General features: G+C 35.8%; 2 protein-coding genes across 5 annotated transcripts; one reads left to right on the top strand and one right to left on the bottom strand.

The window, feature by feature from the left end:
• Nucleotides 1-4,402: 4,402 nt before the first annotated feature.
• Nucleotides 4,403-7,417, bottom strand: LOC112723248 (uncharacterized). The gene is made up of 5 exons (XM_025774515.2): nucleotides 7,128-7,417; nucleotides 6,237-6,493; nucleotides 5,281-5,371; nucleotides 4,823-4,889; nucleotides 4,403-4,714 (listed from the first exon to the last, which is right to left on the bottom strand). The coding sequence occupies exons 1-5, from the start codon at nucleotides 7,172-7,174 to the stop codon at nucleotides 4,661-4,663; spliced, it is 516 nt and encodes a 171-aa protein (XP_025630300.1). The 5' UTR covers nucleotides 7,175-7,417; the 3' UTR covers nucleotides 4,403-4,660.
• A 1,373-nt stretch (nucleotides 7,418-8,790) lies between these two features.
• On the top strand, nucleotides 8,791-13,432 carry LOC112723247 (uncharacterized). 4 transcript variants are annotated; one of them, XM_025774513.3, is made up of 9 exons: nucleotides 8,791-8,951; nucleotides 9,037-9,144; nucleotides 10,098-10,161; nucleotides 10,283-10,427; nucleotides 10,512-10,585; nucleotides 10,672-11,145; nucleotides 11,466-11,873; nucleotides 11,967-12,179; nucleotides 12,460-13,432. In XM_025774513.3, the coding sequence occupies exons 3-9, from the start codon at nucleotides 10,114-10,116 to the stop codon at nucleotides 13,027-13,029; spliced, it is 1,932 nt and encodes a 643-aa protein (XP_025630298.1). In that variant the 5' UTR covers nucleotides 8,791-8,951; nucleotides 9,037-9,144; nucleotides 10,098-10,113; the 3' UTR covers nucleotides 13,030-13,432. The 4 variants fall into 4 exon arrangements, with proteins under 4 accessions (XP_025630298.1, XP_072064040.1, XP_025630297.1 ...); XM_072207939.1 differs by lacking the exon at nucleotides 10,098-10,161 and having other exon boundaries at nucleotides 8,812-8,951; XM_025774512.3 differs by having other exon boundaries at nucleotides 8,946-9,144.
• Nucleotides 13,433-16,327: the final 2,895 nt, after the last annotated feature.

Here is a 16,327-nt window from a genome sequence, read left to right as displayed (position 1 = left end):
ACCATGGAAGCATATAATAACACATATGCCTTCCATATCAATCCAATTCCAGGTCAAGCACTATGGGAAAAGTCACCATATAACAAATCACAAGCACCAAAATTTAGAAACAAGCCTAGACCACTTAAGAAAAAAAGAAGAAAAGATGCAGATGAGGAGTCAAGTGGGAGTAAGAAGTTGAAGACGAAGATGAAAAGAATATATAAAAAAAGGTCGATGTCGTTGTTGTGGCGAAGCAGAACACACCAGAAGGAACTGTCCAAAGAGAGCTGCTGCCGAAGAGGCTGCTGCAGCTGCAGAAGCTGCTGCTGTAGAGGCTGCCGCTGCACAACCCACTGCTGCTAATGGTGGTGAAGGTCAGGCCAACTCTGCTGCCCCTGTCCCAGAAGCCCCAACCGAAATCAATCTTGACCAAAGTCAACCACCTTTGGAAGCAACTGATGACTCTCAACAGGTTCACGAGCTTATATGATTTTAAATTTATCATACTCACATTCTTACCTAGTTTACTAACTATGTTACATTTTTTGGCTGATAGGTTCTACCCTCACCTGTTAGGCCGCCAAAGCTCCCTCTAAAAAGAAAGTTAGCCAAGGGTTGTGAAAAACCAGCTTCAGGAAGTAGCAATCCACCAGTAACCACCCCACCTACTGCTACCCCACCAGGAAGTAGTCATACATCAAGGAATCCCTCACCTAACCCTATGCAAGGTGCAACACAGGAAACTGCTACAAGGCTTGCAAATTTCATGAAATTTGTGCCCAACCCTGGATTCAAGGCACCCAGACACAAAAAATGAAGATTAGGATGATTATGTTTAGGGAAAGCAGGCTATTTTTTTGTATCTATTTTGCTGATGTTGTTTACAATGCCTAAAACATTGTCTCAGTATTGGAGATTTTAGTATTTGAATTTTATCAGGTCAATATGTCAACAACTTTGATATACTTGGTGTTTTGGCTCTATAATACCTTTTTTGAATCAAACATTACCAATATGAATTATGAATTATGACTTTATTCAATTGAGTTTTCTCAGCCTTTTGTTTATATATTATCCTCTGTTACAAACTTAAGACTAGTTCAAGTGCTGTCCATTTCTATTTCATTGAAAAGAAGTCCAGGAATAGAAGTATGCATATAATCAAACACTTTAATTTCCATTTCTTTCAAACAAAAGGATAGGAACAAGTACATGAACAAGGAATGCATATAACATGCATGTCATTTATTTTTTGCTAGATCTAGTTGACCCTGCTGTCTATCCAGCTTTAATACAAGAACACCAATTACAATCAGCAGCATGAACACAAACATCAAAATTCTCCCCATTTTTAGAACCCTAATTTCAGCTTATAATTTACCAAATTTCCAAGCCATCTTCATCTTCCATTCTTCATCATCAACTGAATGTCTTGTTCTATCATCACATGGCATGGGATCTTCCAAAACTTTATCAACCCACAAAAACAATCCACACCATTTCTTACCCACTGTCTGCACATCAAAGAAAATTCAATCAGCAAAATTTATATCCATAAATACAGCAATTAACAACAATAATACTTACATTGTAGTTTGGACAACCCAGGAACGGTCTCCCTGGATTAGAATCCGTCCCTGACCACCACAGCACCGGTCTCGACCCGCAGGCACACCATTCTGGCAAACGAGCTTCTCTGTTTCTGTTCATTCTCCTCATGATGCTTCTAAATGATCGTGGGTTGTTCGAGCTCCCAGCTACATTGCTCGTGCTAGACATAACCGACGGGCTTCAGAGAGGGAGAAGAGAAGAACACAGCACCGACGAGAAGAGAGCAGAGTGAACAATGTGGCCTTCAAATTTGGAAATTAGGGTTTTAACTTCACCTGAGGGACCAAATTGAGTCGGAAGAGTTTACTCTGCCACATTAGCTAGCCGTTGTGAGTCCCACGTGTTAACGACGCTGCCAGTTAAGCTTTTCGGTTGCGCCAGCTGTCCAGAAATTGCCGGAAGGACAATTTTGAGTCCCGGAGTGCAAATTCGGGGATGACTCTGAGAAACTTTTAAGTTCAGGGACTACTTTGAGGCTCGAGTGCAACTTCAGGGACTACATTGAGGCTTACCTCATATATGTTAACTTGCTAAATGTTAAATGATTTGAAATTGTCCTTAAGATCCAAAGCACAACTCAAAGTCAAAAGTTCTATTGTTTGCTCATTAAATCTACTATTCAACTCTTGTATTTGAGAGTAAATTGTTGCCAAGAATACATCTATTCGATAATGATGCTCAACTGTCACACTTGGTTGACGAGATCGACCTCTTCCAAAAATATATTGTGCACTCATATTAGGGACTTCAATTTCATGCTTTTCACAAAAATCTTTAACATTTGCAAGAAAATTGCACCATCCACCATCTCTTAATTGTTGAAGAAGTAACTTTGATGTAGAAGCAATATGCATTGCATTAAGAATATCTTGAGATTGGTGTTGCAGTGCTTGGCAAAGAACATTAGTGATTCCCATAATCTCTTTCATCAAGTGCTTGGCCCAACTTTAATATAAACCCGACGGATTTCATCTCTTTGATTTGGAGAAAACTTCTAAATCATTGGTCGCATTCCAGGATCTCTTTCCAAATGGAAAACATCCAGTTGGTTAGGAAGTAGTCGTGGATGCTTTGAGCTATTCAATGGAGAACTTGAAGTAATGAAATTTGATTGAGGGGTAATAGTAGAAGCATCTTCATTCTCTTGATCTTTTCTTTTAAAAAATGTATCAATAGTTTTGAACTTACCAATAATTCAAATGGCCAAATAAATTTCTATAATTAAAAATATATTTAGCAAAAAAGTGTAAATTACAATATAAATCTTTATAAAATATAAAAATTATATTTCAATTTAAAATAAGATATTAAAATTCAGAACAATAATACTAACATTGTAGTATAAATAATATAAAATTATAATTAAATAGTTAACTAATAACAAAAAAAGTAAATATACAAACTAACATATAATAACATAAAATTAATTAACAAATAATAGTAAATTAAGTAAATAACTAAATATATAAAAAACATAAAAAATTAAGCAAGACTAATAGAAAAATAATAAAAAAAATATTAAACAAAAAATTGCAATGCTAGATTATATAATTTATTCTTCTTATCCTTTTATCCTACAACGTAATATTTACTAGTCTTTAAAAAATTGTAATATGAAATACAATTCATTTATTTTATTTTTGTATGACTATTTATCTTTATTGTTAGTTTAATAAATTTTTTGAAATAAAAAAAATAAAAATAGAACTTTTTTTGGAAGAGAGGAGTGAAGAACCACTTGTTGAATTACTATTTTTTTTATCTGCAAAAAAAAAAATAAAAAAGATAGAAGATAAGAAGATTAAAGAGACAAAGAAAGAGAAAAATAGAAAAAGTAGTTATCTACTGCAAAATGAAAGTGAAAAGTTTGAGGGAATGAAGACATTGGAAGAAGAAAAAGAATTTATATATTATTTTTTAAATAAAATAAACTATTAGATTAAACTTAAAACTATTATACTTTGTTAATGTTATACAAAAATAGACTGTTTTTTTTTTATGAATTAAAGGGGCTGGAAAAGTGTACCAAAAAAAAGGAGGAAGGACTGAGAAATAAAAAAGGAGGGCCATGTCTATTATTTTTTTTTTTTAACAAAAATAAAAAATTTGGGGATTGCCCCCCTTTTCAAATGGTAGTTTATTCTTTGCTATACCATGAAACTCATTTTTTATTTTTGGACAGGAGTAAACTTAGTATTTCTGTCAAGCCTTTACAATCTCGAAAAGTATTCCCTTGCAATGTGGGCACCAATTGGCATGGCCCAATACTTAAAACAAGTTTGAAGATTAACATACGGACCAACAAATAAAGGAAAAAGAAGCTTCATAGCACATGCCACCTTTTTTTATTGTTTATTTTTAAAATTATTATTAATTAATTATATATTTGAATTATTTTATTGACTTTATTAAATAATCCTGATGGTTTTCAAATTTGCAATTGAATCATTATAAATTAATACGTAAATTGATATCTATTGAGCCAATTATTTAACATTTGTACAGTTATAATACAACTAATGTTGTTGCAAAAAATGTATAAAAGAAATTGAACATTTAGTAAGACTTACAGTTATGCAAGCAATACGGTGCAAAGCCTTTTACCAAAAAAGATTAAGATGCAGAAGAACATTTACCTTGAGGCGATCAAAGTCGAGTAATCTAACTCAATCTCAAAAAATAGCTCAAAGAAAGAAAGTTGTGAAACACTTACAAAGGCTATCATGATGATCATATCCTCCAATAATGCAATTACTTTAATATAGGCAGCATCTAGATATACGTTCCCAAAAAAGAAAAAAAAATCCAGTTACAGATTACAATAACAACTGCATTAATCACTTTAGATTTTAGTTTGAAAATGACAAGTCATTTACAGGAGGAGCAAAAACAAGACACTTTCGTTGGCATAGCTTTTCAAATCACAACAGAAGATCAGACTTGTGTTTGATCTTTAATTCTTGTCTGCACAACTCAACTATACACTAAAGCCTTTCATGAGTTAAACACATCATCATAAGCATTAAAACGACTATTAGAAAAAGGGCAGCTTCAGTACTTTGACCTCTCAATCATACATCCCTTCATGCTCCCAAACATCCACTAGGAATTTGACCATTTCCTATTTTATAGAAAATAGAAATAGATATTATGAATTAGTAACTTTGAATTCTCATTAAAAAAACCACAACATGGAACAATATATTATACATGTACGCAGCAGACTTACAGACAGAGGTATGCGCTTGGGGAAAGGTTGTCTGGTCCCAAGTAAACTTTCATAAGTCGCATTCCAACTGCAACAAATACATTGACTCATAAGTCATCTGCCGGGGGCAAATCCGGATATATAACAGAAATATGGAACCGAGACTTAGATTTGATAAGCAATATAAATAAACATAACAGATATCAGTTAGATGGTTTGATTTGAACCAAATGAACAGGTTATAGATTACGTGTAAAGTTGAGCAGTGCATTAATTATCAGGAAAAAAAAATGTGGAGTGAATTGGGATATATCTAGAATTTGATTGTACAATGAGGACAGTATCTTTTTCATTAAATTAATGTTGTTCCCCCTCCCCCAATCGAATTTAGTTATATAAGATGATACCCCCATTTGTATATAGACTATGTTAAAGACCACTTTAATAAATTGGTATTGAATGTAACGTTGTAAACACACTTTAATCTGGGTTCACGATCTTGTTGGCTTTGCTTCTTAGACCTGCCACTTCCAATCCACTGAAGCCTGCTTTCATTCCAGAGGAGAACACCTGCAATGAACAACATGCATTTGATAGAAATTAACCATCATTTTTTCCTATAAAGAGAAAGTAAACCTTGCAAATAATACACGGCAACAATGTACGAGTAAAGAGAAATGAAATGGTACAATAATATTTACCCATATTCTCACCAAATTGCATAAAATAACATAATATATCATTCAGCAATGCTCCAGTGAAGCACATGCACCTACCTACCTTGGTTATAGGACTGGACTTGAAGAGATGGGGAATTTGTATCTGAAAACTTTCTCCTTCATCCTAGACCTTAGGGCCTTGTTGTATTACACGTTTACAACAACAATAATGAAACCTTGTCCCACTTCTGGGTTGGCTAGATAGATCTCATGATGCTATCATGTCATAAATTATGCTTGAATTTAAACAACTAGGAATCTGAATCCCCTTTAATAATTGCACCTATGATTTTTCCCGCTGTCTATAGCCATTGTGTATCCTCAATCTATTCACTTTCTTTATTGGGGTTTCTTGAGACCATTCCTCACACCCAAATGCCGAATGCTGGATTTTACCATCCATTTAACATTAAGTGCTCCCCCAGCTTTCTCTCCAATACATTCATCTCTAATTTTGTCTAGTGTGGACTCATCCAATAATTAGTCTTGGTCTTATAGTCCTGTCATAAAAAATCCCTCCATATTTTAATGGTAACTATATTTTATCACAAATAAACATATGACACTCCAAGTATCCATCTTGAATCCTATGGTATTACAGCAGATATTGATTTACTACCCAAAAAATTGTCATATGCTAATACGCTATGCCAAGAGTATAGATGAGCATGTTAATGTCAGTTAATATAAGAAAGACAAACTAAAATCAAACTTGCCTTGGTTTACGAATTCAGGATTGGTGCCTGAGGTAGAGGTTCCACTTGTTTGAAAAAGAATTTGATTTAATGTACTGACAGAGGAGATACTTCTTTGAGATTGAATAGTGCTGTTATCCAGATCACATGTGCTTGAGCTCCAGAAACCATCAGTTATGGTTGGTTTTCTTACAGTCTGTCCCTGAATTCTTAAACCCTTTGCTGGTTCATCCACAGCTATAATTGGTGTGGGCTTTATACAGCATCCAAAACAACCACTGCTCTGCTATAAAGTAAGTTAAATAACAGCAAAAACATAGGCAACTGTAAAAGTCTACCGATACATATTGAGCTTCAACAAAACACATCATTGATTGCAAAGAACAATTATGCTATGTGTACCAAGAATCAGCTACCATATCAATACATTTTGGAATACAAAATACTTATTAAAAATGAGTGAAACACGTATTTATACACAGGCTGATTTAATAGCTGATTTTTTTTTTTTTTTTGTTCACGTAGCATTTTTTTGGAAAGAAAGAACTAAGTGTACTCTTTCCAAGGAGAAAGTGAGAAACACAGACTTCTTGATTGTTATTTTATAATAACAAGAAGCAGCTCTTGGTGATTTCATGGCACAAATAAGAGACCTTTAAACCAAATAGGATTATACAATTTATCCAGATACATTGATGTTTTAATGTGTCAATTTTGTAGAAATAAACATAAATCATTGCAAGGAATCATAGAGCATTATTGCTACAACAGTAACCCCTACTTAATGTTAAAGTAAAGAAGCAACAGGATTTAGGTTTAGGCAATTGGCAATCGGCATAAATGGAAAGAAATTGAAATGGAATCGAATAAAGTACGGAAATTGGGGAAGAGAGAGAGAGAGGAAGAGCTCACCCCATGCAAGCAAATAGGTCAGTGATCCAAGCAGTAATCATCACCATCGGAAATAAGAGGAAAAGAAGAGCAGCCACATAGATAGAATTTTCCCCAAACGAAGAAGAAGAAGAAGAAGAAGAAGAAGAAAGGAAGGTTCGGAGAAAAAGCAGAAGAGAAAGTGAGAGTGTTGTGAGAATTGAAAATGAAAATGAAAATGAAAATGAAAATTGAATGAGTGAGTGTAGTTAGTCTGCTTAGCTTTTAGTTTTATCGTGTCTGCTGCACAACTGTCGCTGTCTTATTTCTTTCTCTTTCTCAATAATGGGAATTATAATTTATAATTCAGACTAATGCTTCAATTAATCAATTTCCTTAGTAACATTATTTTCTAATCTTGTTCTTAGATATTTTAGAATTTGAAAAAATAGCCACATAATTAAAAGATAATCATCGTTTTTATAATAGTATTTTACAAATATAATTAAAAGAAAATTATCATCACTCATAATTATTATTCTTTCTATGGACAACAAATTTGTACATTTTATTCTTCAATTGAATCCAAGGTGATGTTTTTTTTGGTGACTGAAATAAATTAAACAAAGAAAAACAAAAAAAATAAAACAAGGAACTGCTTAAATAGAGGGACAGTCCCGTTTAAGACTACTCTTAAACTCCTCCCAAGGTGAAAGAAGCTCCACATGCGAAAGTTGTAACTTCATCGCCATCTTTGCCATAGTATCTGCCACCGTGTTTGCATCTCTCATAATCAAACGAAAGTCAACACGCCAATTCCAATGCATGATATCTCTTATTTTGAGCACCAGTGGATCAATAAACCCAAAACCATCTTGAGTAACAAGATTAAATGCTTCCACACAATCTGTCTCACAAATAACATCTCGTTGACCCACATCCCAAGCTAAGAGATATCCTCATCCAAGGTGATGTTATTTGAACTAGATTGATTTATTTGCTTTTTTAAAAAATAAGATTTTATTATTAAAAATAAAAATATTTTAAATTTATAAATAGATTAATATTTTTTTTATATTTATCAAATATTTATTAAGTAATAATAATACTAAATAAAATAAAAATATATAACAAATTAAATATATTATAAACAAGTCTCTAATTTATTTATTTAAAAGACAAATAAATTTGTTATTAAATTTAATTATTAATAAGTTTCTTATCTTATAAATGAAAAATATATAAGTTCTTTCATATTGAATATAAACTATCATTAAGAAAATTTATATGTTTAAACATTTACAAAGATTAGAGACTGGTATTTTAATTAGAAGAAGAATTTATTTGTTTTGTGATAAAAAGATAAGGATTTATTCCTTTTTTAATATATTATAAATAAAAAATTAAAGTTTACAGTTATACATATTTGGGAGGTATTGAAAATTAAAGTAGTTCAATTTTTTAGTTTAAATTAGCAATAAAAAAAGAAATTAATCACCTATAGCATTTTGTAATTATAATTAAATAAAAAATATTTATTTTTATTAATATAATATTACGTAATTAAATATACATAAAACTATACTATACCAATAATACATTAATATTAAATTCTATATAAACATAAATTACTTTTTTTCAAAAAAAATCATTTAGTAAAATCACTTAAAAAATAATATATATATATATATTTTTTTTTTTTTTTAGAAACTCAAAGCCCATCATATCTTATTCGCCTTCAAAGGAAAAAAATATTTTGAATTATTGGATGACAAATTTAGGAATTTATATAGAAATTGAATGACGAAACGCTTCGCATCTTAAAAAGGGTGGAATCTGAAATTCCGACACGCTTTTTTCAAAGGCGTAAGGGCTCTCTGCTCTCTTCTTCTTCCTTTGTTTCGTTGAATATGGTTAGGGTTTCTTAGTCTCAGCCATCGGAATGTTGCAGGAAGCACCTCCTTCGCTGTTTGGCCTCTCCAATTTCAATTCGCGTGGCCACTTCGCATCCGCCATGCCTTGATTTGTTTCCAACTCTTTCCTTCTCCTTTTTATTTAGGTAATTCCTCACGCTTCGGCTTTTTCTTCTCCCTCAGTTTTGGACTATTGTTTTATTTCTTATTTATATTCTTCGATTGAACAAGTTCTTTGCTTGAACTCGAGGTTGACTAGAGAATGCTCCGTGCTTTTATTCAACGGGTTACTTATTCTCTCTACGCGTTTTTTTTCCCTTCTGTTTTCTGGTTACTCGGTTGCGTCTTAAGGACTAGGGTTTCTTGATTCTGCATGGTTAGGGGAAGGGGTTTTTTTTATTCCGTTTCTTAATTGCTAAGTTGTTCAGCTGTCCCCGATTCGGAGGTCAAACAACGTTGGTGTTCATCACTTTTTGCGGGTGTATTTTCGTTTATTATTATTGAAATGAAGTTAGATTGGATAGTTGACCGTCTTTGGTTTTATATATCATAGGTTGCTGAGTAGTGAGATATAGCTGTTCTCCCTTATCTGTTTTGAGTTTATGGTTGCTACTTCTAGTCATGGGTGCCAATTTTGGGGTGTTCAGGCAAGGGAGTTTGACAGTTTAGAAACATTTAAGCTTTGTTTAGAGTTCGGAATAGCTCAAATACCTGACCTAGCAAAGTATAGCTTGGACTCAATTGGTGTATCCTTCAGATTTTTAAACCTAAGCTTGATATTTTGTTTGTAGACTTTTCATTTATTTATTTTTATGTGCATTGCTAACACAGGTTCAAAATTTTTCTCTTGGTTATTTGCTGTCTTTGTAGTTTGTTTGGGTCCAGGGTATTGATTCTTGATATAAGAGTGCTCCATATTCCATACGTGTATACATGAGATTGTATGATCTTTTGTTGATAAATGAAAACAATAGCTTTTTTTTATTGGTATTTTTCTACTTCAAATTTGATTGTGTTGATTTGCTTATCTGACTCCACCTGATGGAACAAGATGTAAATTTTTATGTTTGCTTATACTTCATACTGTGGCTGTCTGCAGTGGTGGCAGTTCTGTTATGGAAATGCATGATGTTTCTGAAAATAGGAGCACAGATGCTTACTTGGTAATATTTTGAGAGTTTTATGTGTGGTGTTTATTAATTATTTGGCATTGTTGTATCTGAGTCTCTCTGTCTTTTCACTTAGTTAGTGTTATAATGATGTTTCTATCTCTTCTAATTTCAGATCGAAGGTACTGGTTTAAACCCACAGTTGACAAGCCCAAATTTTCAACAATTTGAAGCTATGTTTAGTGAAGGAGCCCCTGAGTTTATTGTTGATCAGAACTTGTATTACCCTTCTGCCACCAATTATGGGTATTACTGTACAGGTAAATTTCCAACTATTGTATGTCACTGATTTTTGGGTCAATGTTATATATAAATGATGTTGACTACGTACTTATTGTGGTTAGGATTTGAATCACCTGTGGAATGGGAGGACCACCATAGGATTTTTGGTGTAGATGGTCCCGAGATTCAGTACATGGTGAGTCTAAATTTTGTTTGCATGTGTCTTCTTTGGTTTGATATGTTGGCCCAGTGGCTGATTTTAGTACTTGCTTCTTTTACCAGGGTGCACAAAACGAAAGTTTTCCATATGTATATTATACACCTAGCTATGGATATGCACAGTCTCCATACAATCCATACAACCCTTATATTCCTGGTGCTATGATGGGAGTTGATGGCTCATTCGGGGGAGCACAACATTATTACTCCCTTCCAAGTTATCAAAACCCTGTTTCCTCACCTGGTTATATTCCTTTTGTTGTTCCACCAGACAATTTACCTGATAGTTTTGTTGATCCATTGATTGATACCAGTGCCTCTGTCAGCAAACCTGATGGAAGAGGTTTTAAACATAAGTTCAATTCAGTTTCTGGTGCCTTTACTAAGAACTCTTCAAAACCATTATCAAATCAGGCAAGTTCCTTGGCCAGGGTATTAGAAGGGCCAAGGGCTAATGCTGGGGTAAAGAAAGATTCGAATATTGGAAGTGTTTCTGGCAGTGGTTTTCTCAACATGACTCCATCACCCATCCATGAGGTACGAATCTTTGCATATTTTAGGCTTGACTTTGATTTCAGTATATGTGGTCTTGTGAACATGTTTAGATCAGAATTATCTATTCTATTATTTCTATTATTATTATTATTATTATTATTATTATTAGTAGTAGTAGTAGTAGTAGTAGTAGTAGTAGATGTGTACAATCTTTCTTTTCCATATATGACAGCTTAACCTGGAGACTCAATTCGAACTTTAGATACTACTTCCTATTGAATTTTTATGTCAAATTTTAACTAAGAGTGTAGTTCCTACTAAGTAGTGGATTTTCTGACTTTTGATCTCTTGGTAATGGACAGTCTGCTTCTGCCAAACTTCGTCCAAAGTTTCATGTTGGAAAAGTACCAAGTGACGTAAATAGTAACTCTGATGTATTGGGTGAGCAAAACCGAGGCCCTAGAATTAGTAGATCAAAACACCAGCTTTCTGTCAAAGCCTATACAACCAAGGCAGGAGACGGTAACACACATGGGAACATCATCATTTATACCGATCAATATAACAGAGAGGATTTCCCTCTTGAATATGAAAATGCAAAATTTTTTGTCATAAAATCGTATAGTGAGGATGATGTTCACAAAAGCATTAAATATAATGTTTGGTCTTCAACTCCTCATGGTAACAAGAAGCTGGAGAGTGCCTATGAAGATGCTAAGAGAATAGCTGCGGGAAAATCTGGAGGCTGCCCAATCTTTCTTTTCTTTTCTGTGAGTTTCCAATAGGTTGCTTTACTGATTCTGTTTTCTTCCGGATCTTTATATGTAATATAAACTCTTCTGCTTCCTCTCTTGCAAATGCAGGTTAATGCGAGTGGGCAGTTTTGTGGGGTCGCTGAGATGGTAGGCTCAGTTGACTTCAATAAAGATATGGACTTTTGGCAACAGGATAAATGGAGTGGGAGCTTCCCTGTAAAGTGGCATATTATAAAAGATGTGCCAAATGGAAGTTTTAGGCACATTATACTAGAGAACAATGAAAGCAAGCCAGTAACTAATAGCAGAGACACACAGGAGGTATATTATTTTTCTATTACAAAAGTTCCGCTTTCAGTGTAAAATTGAGAACTGCACCAATAATAATTGAACATTCTTGATGAGTAAGATTTTACCTAATTTTCTATGCTAAATCTTTTTCCAATGTGAATTGATTATTCTATCTTCCTTAATTGATGTAGTTGGAATGTCAATTTTCTTTTTGTATATTTTAATGTGAGGATAAGCTGTATTTTTAAATTGTTGGGTTGTTCTCATGTTAGTTGTGATTTTGACAATCAAACATCTGTTTCTTGTGCAGATAATGTATAAGAAAGGTTTGGAAATGCTGAAAATATTTAAAAGTCATACTTTGAAGACGACTTTGCTTGATGATTTTATGTACTATGAGAACCGTCAGAAGATAATGCAGGAAGAGAAGGCAAAGTTGCTAATTAAAAGTTTTCAAAATCCATTATTGATACCGACAATGGAACCACCCCGGAAATTGAATTTTGTTGTAGACGTTCCGCAAGTCAATGATGAGAAGAATTCAAAGACAGATGATAAGTTTGATAGATTGGTTTCTGGGACTGTTCAAAGTTCTGATGTCACTAGCACCAAGTCCACAAATGAAAAGGCTGAGAAAACTACAGCTGACAAAGAGGATATTTCCTCCATCTTAAAGATTGGTTCAGTCAGTATTACCCCAAAACAAGGTGAGACTAAACCTTCATCCGTTGGCGTCAGTGATAGGGAACCAGTTGATATTGTCACAGTGGGCTCGATGCAAGTCAAAGTTAATGGTTTTTCGGAGTCTTCGAGTGTCTTGAAGGTTGGGAGTATCCCACTGGATCGAAAAGCACTGCAGCTGGACAAAGGAACTGCTTAGTTAAAAGTGGATCTCATTCTCAAGGCACAATTGGGTCTCTCTTGTTTTGTGCAGACTGCGTTGGTATCTGCTTGATTGTTTGATACAGTTGGGAAGTTGGGTTTCTCTTTTTGTTTACTGCTCTTTTCTTTTACATCTGATACTGATTGCTTTGATACAAGGCTTATACAGGATGCAATGGATCTTTTGGGAGGTGTCTATTCAAGAATCTTCACTGAAATAGTGTTAACCGTTTCTTTTGTATTTCGTTTCTCTGGTCACCGGGGGAGGGTGGCGTTGTCTTCTTCCCCCCCTCTTTTTTTTTTCTCTCATTAAATTCCATCTGTTGTGCAACATTCTAAAACATCCTGTAACCTTCCTGTTACTGTTGTTCTGTTGCATTCAAGAAAAGATATTCATTTGATTCTGTTTCTTCTGTATTTTAGTTTGATTTGGTCCAAAATGAAGAAATGTAACGGCAGAATATCTAAGAATTATGGCACCATGTTCTTGGGCTTATTTCCTTTGTTGTGTGCGATTGACGTGGGAGAAGATGCCGCCAAACTTCTGACTTCTGACTTCTGAGTGCACGTTCTTCCGATTGGTGAAAATCTTTTTATTGTCCAAGTGGCGAAGGATATGACCGTATAGGTCATCCAAGATACATGGATGATGTACAAAAGTTAAATTAAAAATGGGAAGTAATGTTACGGTAAAATTAGGGCAAATGACTTGATTAACTCCAATGCATTTCAATATGTCTTGAATGTTCCAAATCAAATAATGCAACGTCAAAGTCTCAAACCAGATTTCTATATAAATTAAATTGAGTGAATTCGATTTAGTGAAACACGTAGTAAATTGAATCAAATCGATTCGAATTAGGTAAAAAACAAAGTTCAATTTAAATCGAATGAATTAAATTCGATTTACACATGCAACCAACGTTAGAGTAAATCGAATTTAAATGTTTCGATTTACAAAGCAATGTGGTATATAAAAATGAGTTGCTATACGAAATTTTGTAGAAGAGTGAGATTCACAATGACTAGTGATGAGAGTTTTGTAGTTCTTGTGCATTATAGAGGGTCCATTAAAAAGAAACCGCGATTAGGAATTAAGTTCACTGACAAGAACCCGCTGAGTTTAAGAATACTATACTCCAGAGACTAGGACTGCATGGCGTGAAACATGTGGAGAAGTTGTTCTATCAAATTCCGATTTCTGTGTTACGCGATGATGTAAAGTATGATTCATTCGTTATTAGTAGTGACGAAGATATGCATGTGCTGTTTCATTGCCGCCGTCAGTTTTCTGAGGTGAGAACTCTGAAGTTGTTGGTGAAACTTGTGGATGTGGCATCTAGTTCTGGAGGCTCGAACAGGAATATGCACTCCACAGGACATCTAGCCAGCTCTAGTGCATTGCCTGTTGGATCCTCGTCAACAGTGCCGGTGATTGCACCCGAGCCAGATTTAGTGGCTTCACCATCCTTTGCTGTCAATCTGAATTGCAATTGTAATGCATTAGCTGGCGAGGCTGGACCGTTGGGAGACGGTGCTTTCGTGGCACCCAGTTCTCCTCCGTGTGTTCTGGTATTCAGAGAGGTTGGAGCACCCGATGGGGTTGAGGATGCATTGCAGAATGATGATGATGATGATGTGGAGCCTGCAACGATTGCTGCTGATGATAGCAAGGAGGAGACACCACGGACGACTCCACTTGTGGGTGGGGGAGCATCTAGTTCAGGTACTAATCAGTACCCCCCGCACTTCTCTACTCTGGACTTGGATGCCATGGCACCTCAGGAGGATCCCTCTGTACCTGTTGGCTTCGGGGCAAGAGACTCGCAAAATGCAGGAGGTGTAGCTGAATTTCAGGTCGGTCAACAGTTTTAGGATAAAGAGTAAGTCGTGCTTAGCGCGAAGACCTATAGCATTCGCTGCGGGGTTGAGTACAAGGTATTGGAGTCGGATCACCGCAAGTACTATGGCAAGTGCAAGGAGTTCGGGAGCGGTTGCGTATGGCTAATCCGGGTCAGTCTCCGCTAGCGCAAAGAGATTTAGGAGGTAAAACGGTACAATGGTCCTCATACTTGTCTAGTCACATCAATCTCTAGTGACCACAGAAAACTTGATTATCATGTCATATTGGCCTTCATTATGCCCCTGATCAGAGCTGATGCTGCCACGTCGATTAAGGTACTGCAGAATGCCACGGAAGCACACTTCGGGTTCAGACCGACATATAGGAGGGTTTGGATGGCCAAACAGAAGGCCGTGGCACAAATTTACAGAGACTGGGAAGATTCGTATAATGAGTTGCCACGATAGGTATTGGACTTGCAGATCACTATGCTGGGTAGTGTGGCTGTGTTGAGGACGAGTCCTGTTCGAGTAGGTTGGCAATTGGATGACTCTACAGCTTATTTCCATCGCTTGTTTTGGATATTCCCACCATGTGTTGAGGCATTTCGATATTGCAAGTCGTTGCTTAGTGTGGATGGGACCCACCTGTACGGCAAATACGGCGGTACACTGCTTATCGCGATTGCACAGGATGGCAACTCCAATATCATCCTTATTGCTTTTGCACTTGTGGAAGGTGAAAATGCAGAGTCGTGGTCATTCTTTCTATCCCACATTCGGGCTCATGTGACGCCTCAACCGGGTATACTTGTCATATCAGATAGGCACAACGGGATAAAGGCTGTGTTGGAGGCTCCTGATGGGGGATGGTTTCGGCCTACTGCATATAGGGCGTTCTGCATCCGTCACGTGGCGGCTAATTTTGCCCTGACTTTCAAGGGGAAGGATGCAATGAGGCTGTTAGTGAATGCTGCATATGCAAAGACGGAGGTCGAGTTTCAATACTGGTTTGACATCCTACGAATGTTTGATCCTGCGATGTGCGACTGGGCTAATCGAATTGAGTATGCACATTGGACTCCGCATTGGGATGAAGGCCGCAGATTTGGTCACATGACTACGAATATATCTGAGTGTGTGAACTCGATCCTAAAGGGTGTTAGGAACCTTTCGGTGTGTGCATTGGTGAAAGCCACGTATGGGCGGTTGGCCGAGCTATTCGTTCGGAAGGGAAAAGAGGCCGAGGCACAGTTAGGCACTGGGCAGCAGTTCAGTCAGCATCTGCTTAAGGCGATCGAGGCCAACCTGAAGGTCTCAAGGTGCTTCACCGTGACTTTGTACGACAGGGACAACTCAGAATTTACGGTGGCTGAGACCACTCCGACAGGGAGCTTTTCACTTGGCTCATACAGAGTATCCCTCAAGGACCAGACATGTGATTGTGGCTATTT

The sequence above is a fragment of the Arachis hypogaea genome, chromosome 11 (genome assembly GCF_003086295.3).
Source record: "Arachis hypogaea cultivar Tifrunner chromosome 11, arahy.Tifrunner.gnm2.J5K5, whole genome shotgun sequence".
NCBI lineage: Eukaryota > Viridiplantae > Streptophyta > Magnoliopsida > Fabales > Fabaceae > Arachis > Arachis hypogaea.
Note: the sequence above shows the minus strand (reverse complement) of the source record. Positions and strands in the feature narration are given on the sequence as shown.

Excerpts from the sequence above, each read along its gene's own strand:
- LOC112723248 (XM_025774515.2), bottom strand. The coding sequence starts at position 7,174 with ATGGTGATGATTACTGCTTGGATCACTGACCTATTTGCTTGCATGGG. Across the intron at positions 6,494-7,127 it reads GACCTATTTGCTTGCATGGG|TGGTTGTTTTGGATGCTGTA; the intron begins GTGAGCTCTTCC and ends ATAGCAGAGCAG. Across the intron at positions 5,372-6,236 it reads TCCTGAATTCGTAAACCAAG|GTGTTCTCCTCTGGAATGAA; the intron begins GCAAGTTTGATT and ends TGTTCATTGCAG.
- LOC112723247 (XM_025774513.3), top strand. The coding sequence starts at position 10,114 with ATGGAAATGCATGATGTTTCTGAAAATAGGAGCACAGATGCTTACTTG. Across the intron at positions 11,146-11,465 it reads CTCCATCACCCATCCATGAG|TCTGCTTCTGCCAAACTTCG; the intron begins GTACGAATCTTT and ends GGTAATGGACAG. Across the intron at positions 12,180-12,459 it reads ATAGCAGAGACACACAGGAG|ATAATGTATAAGAAAGGTTT; the intron begins GTATATTATTTT and ends TTTCTTGTGCAG.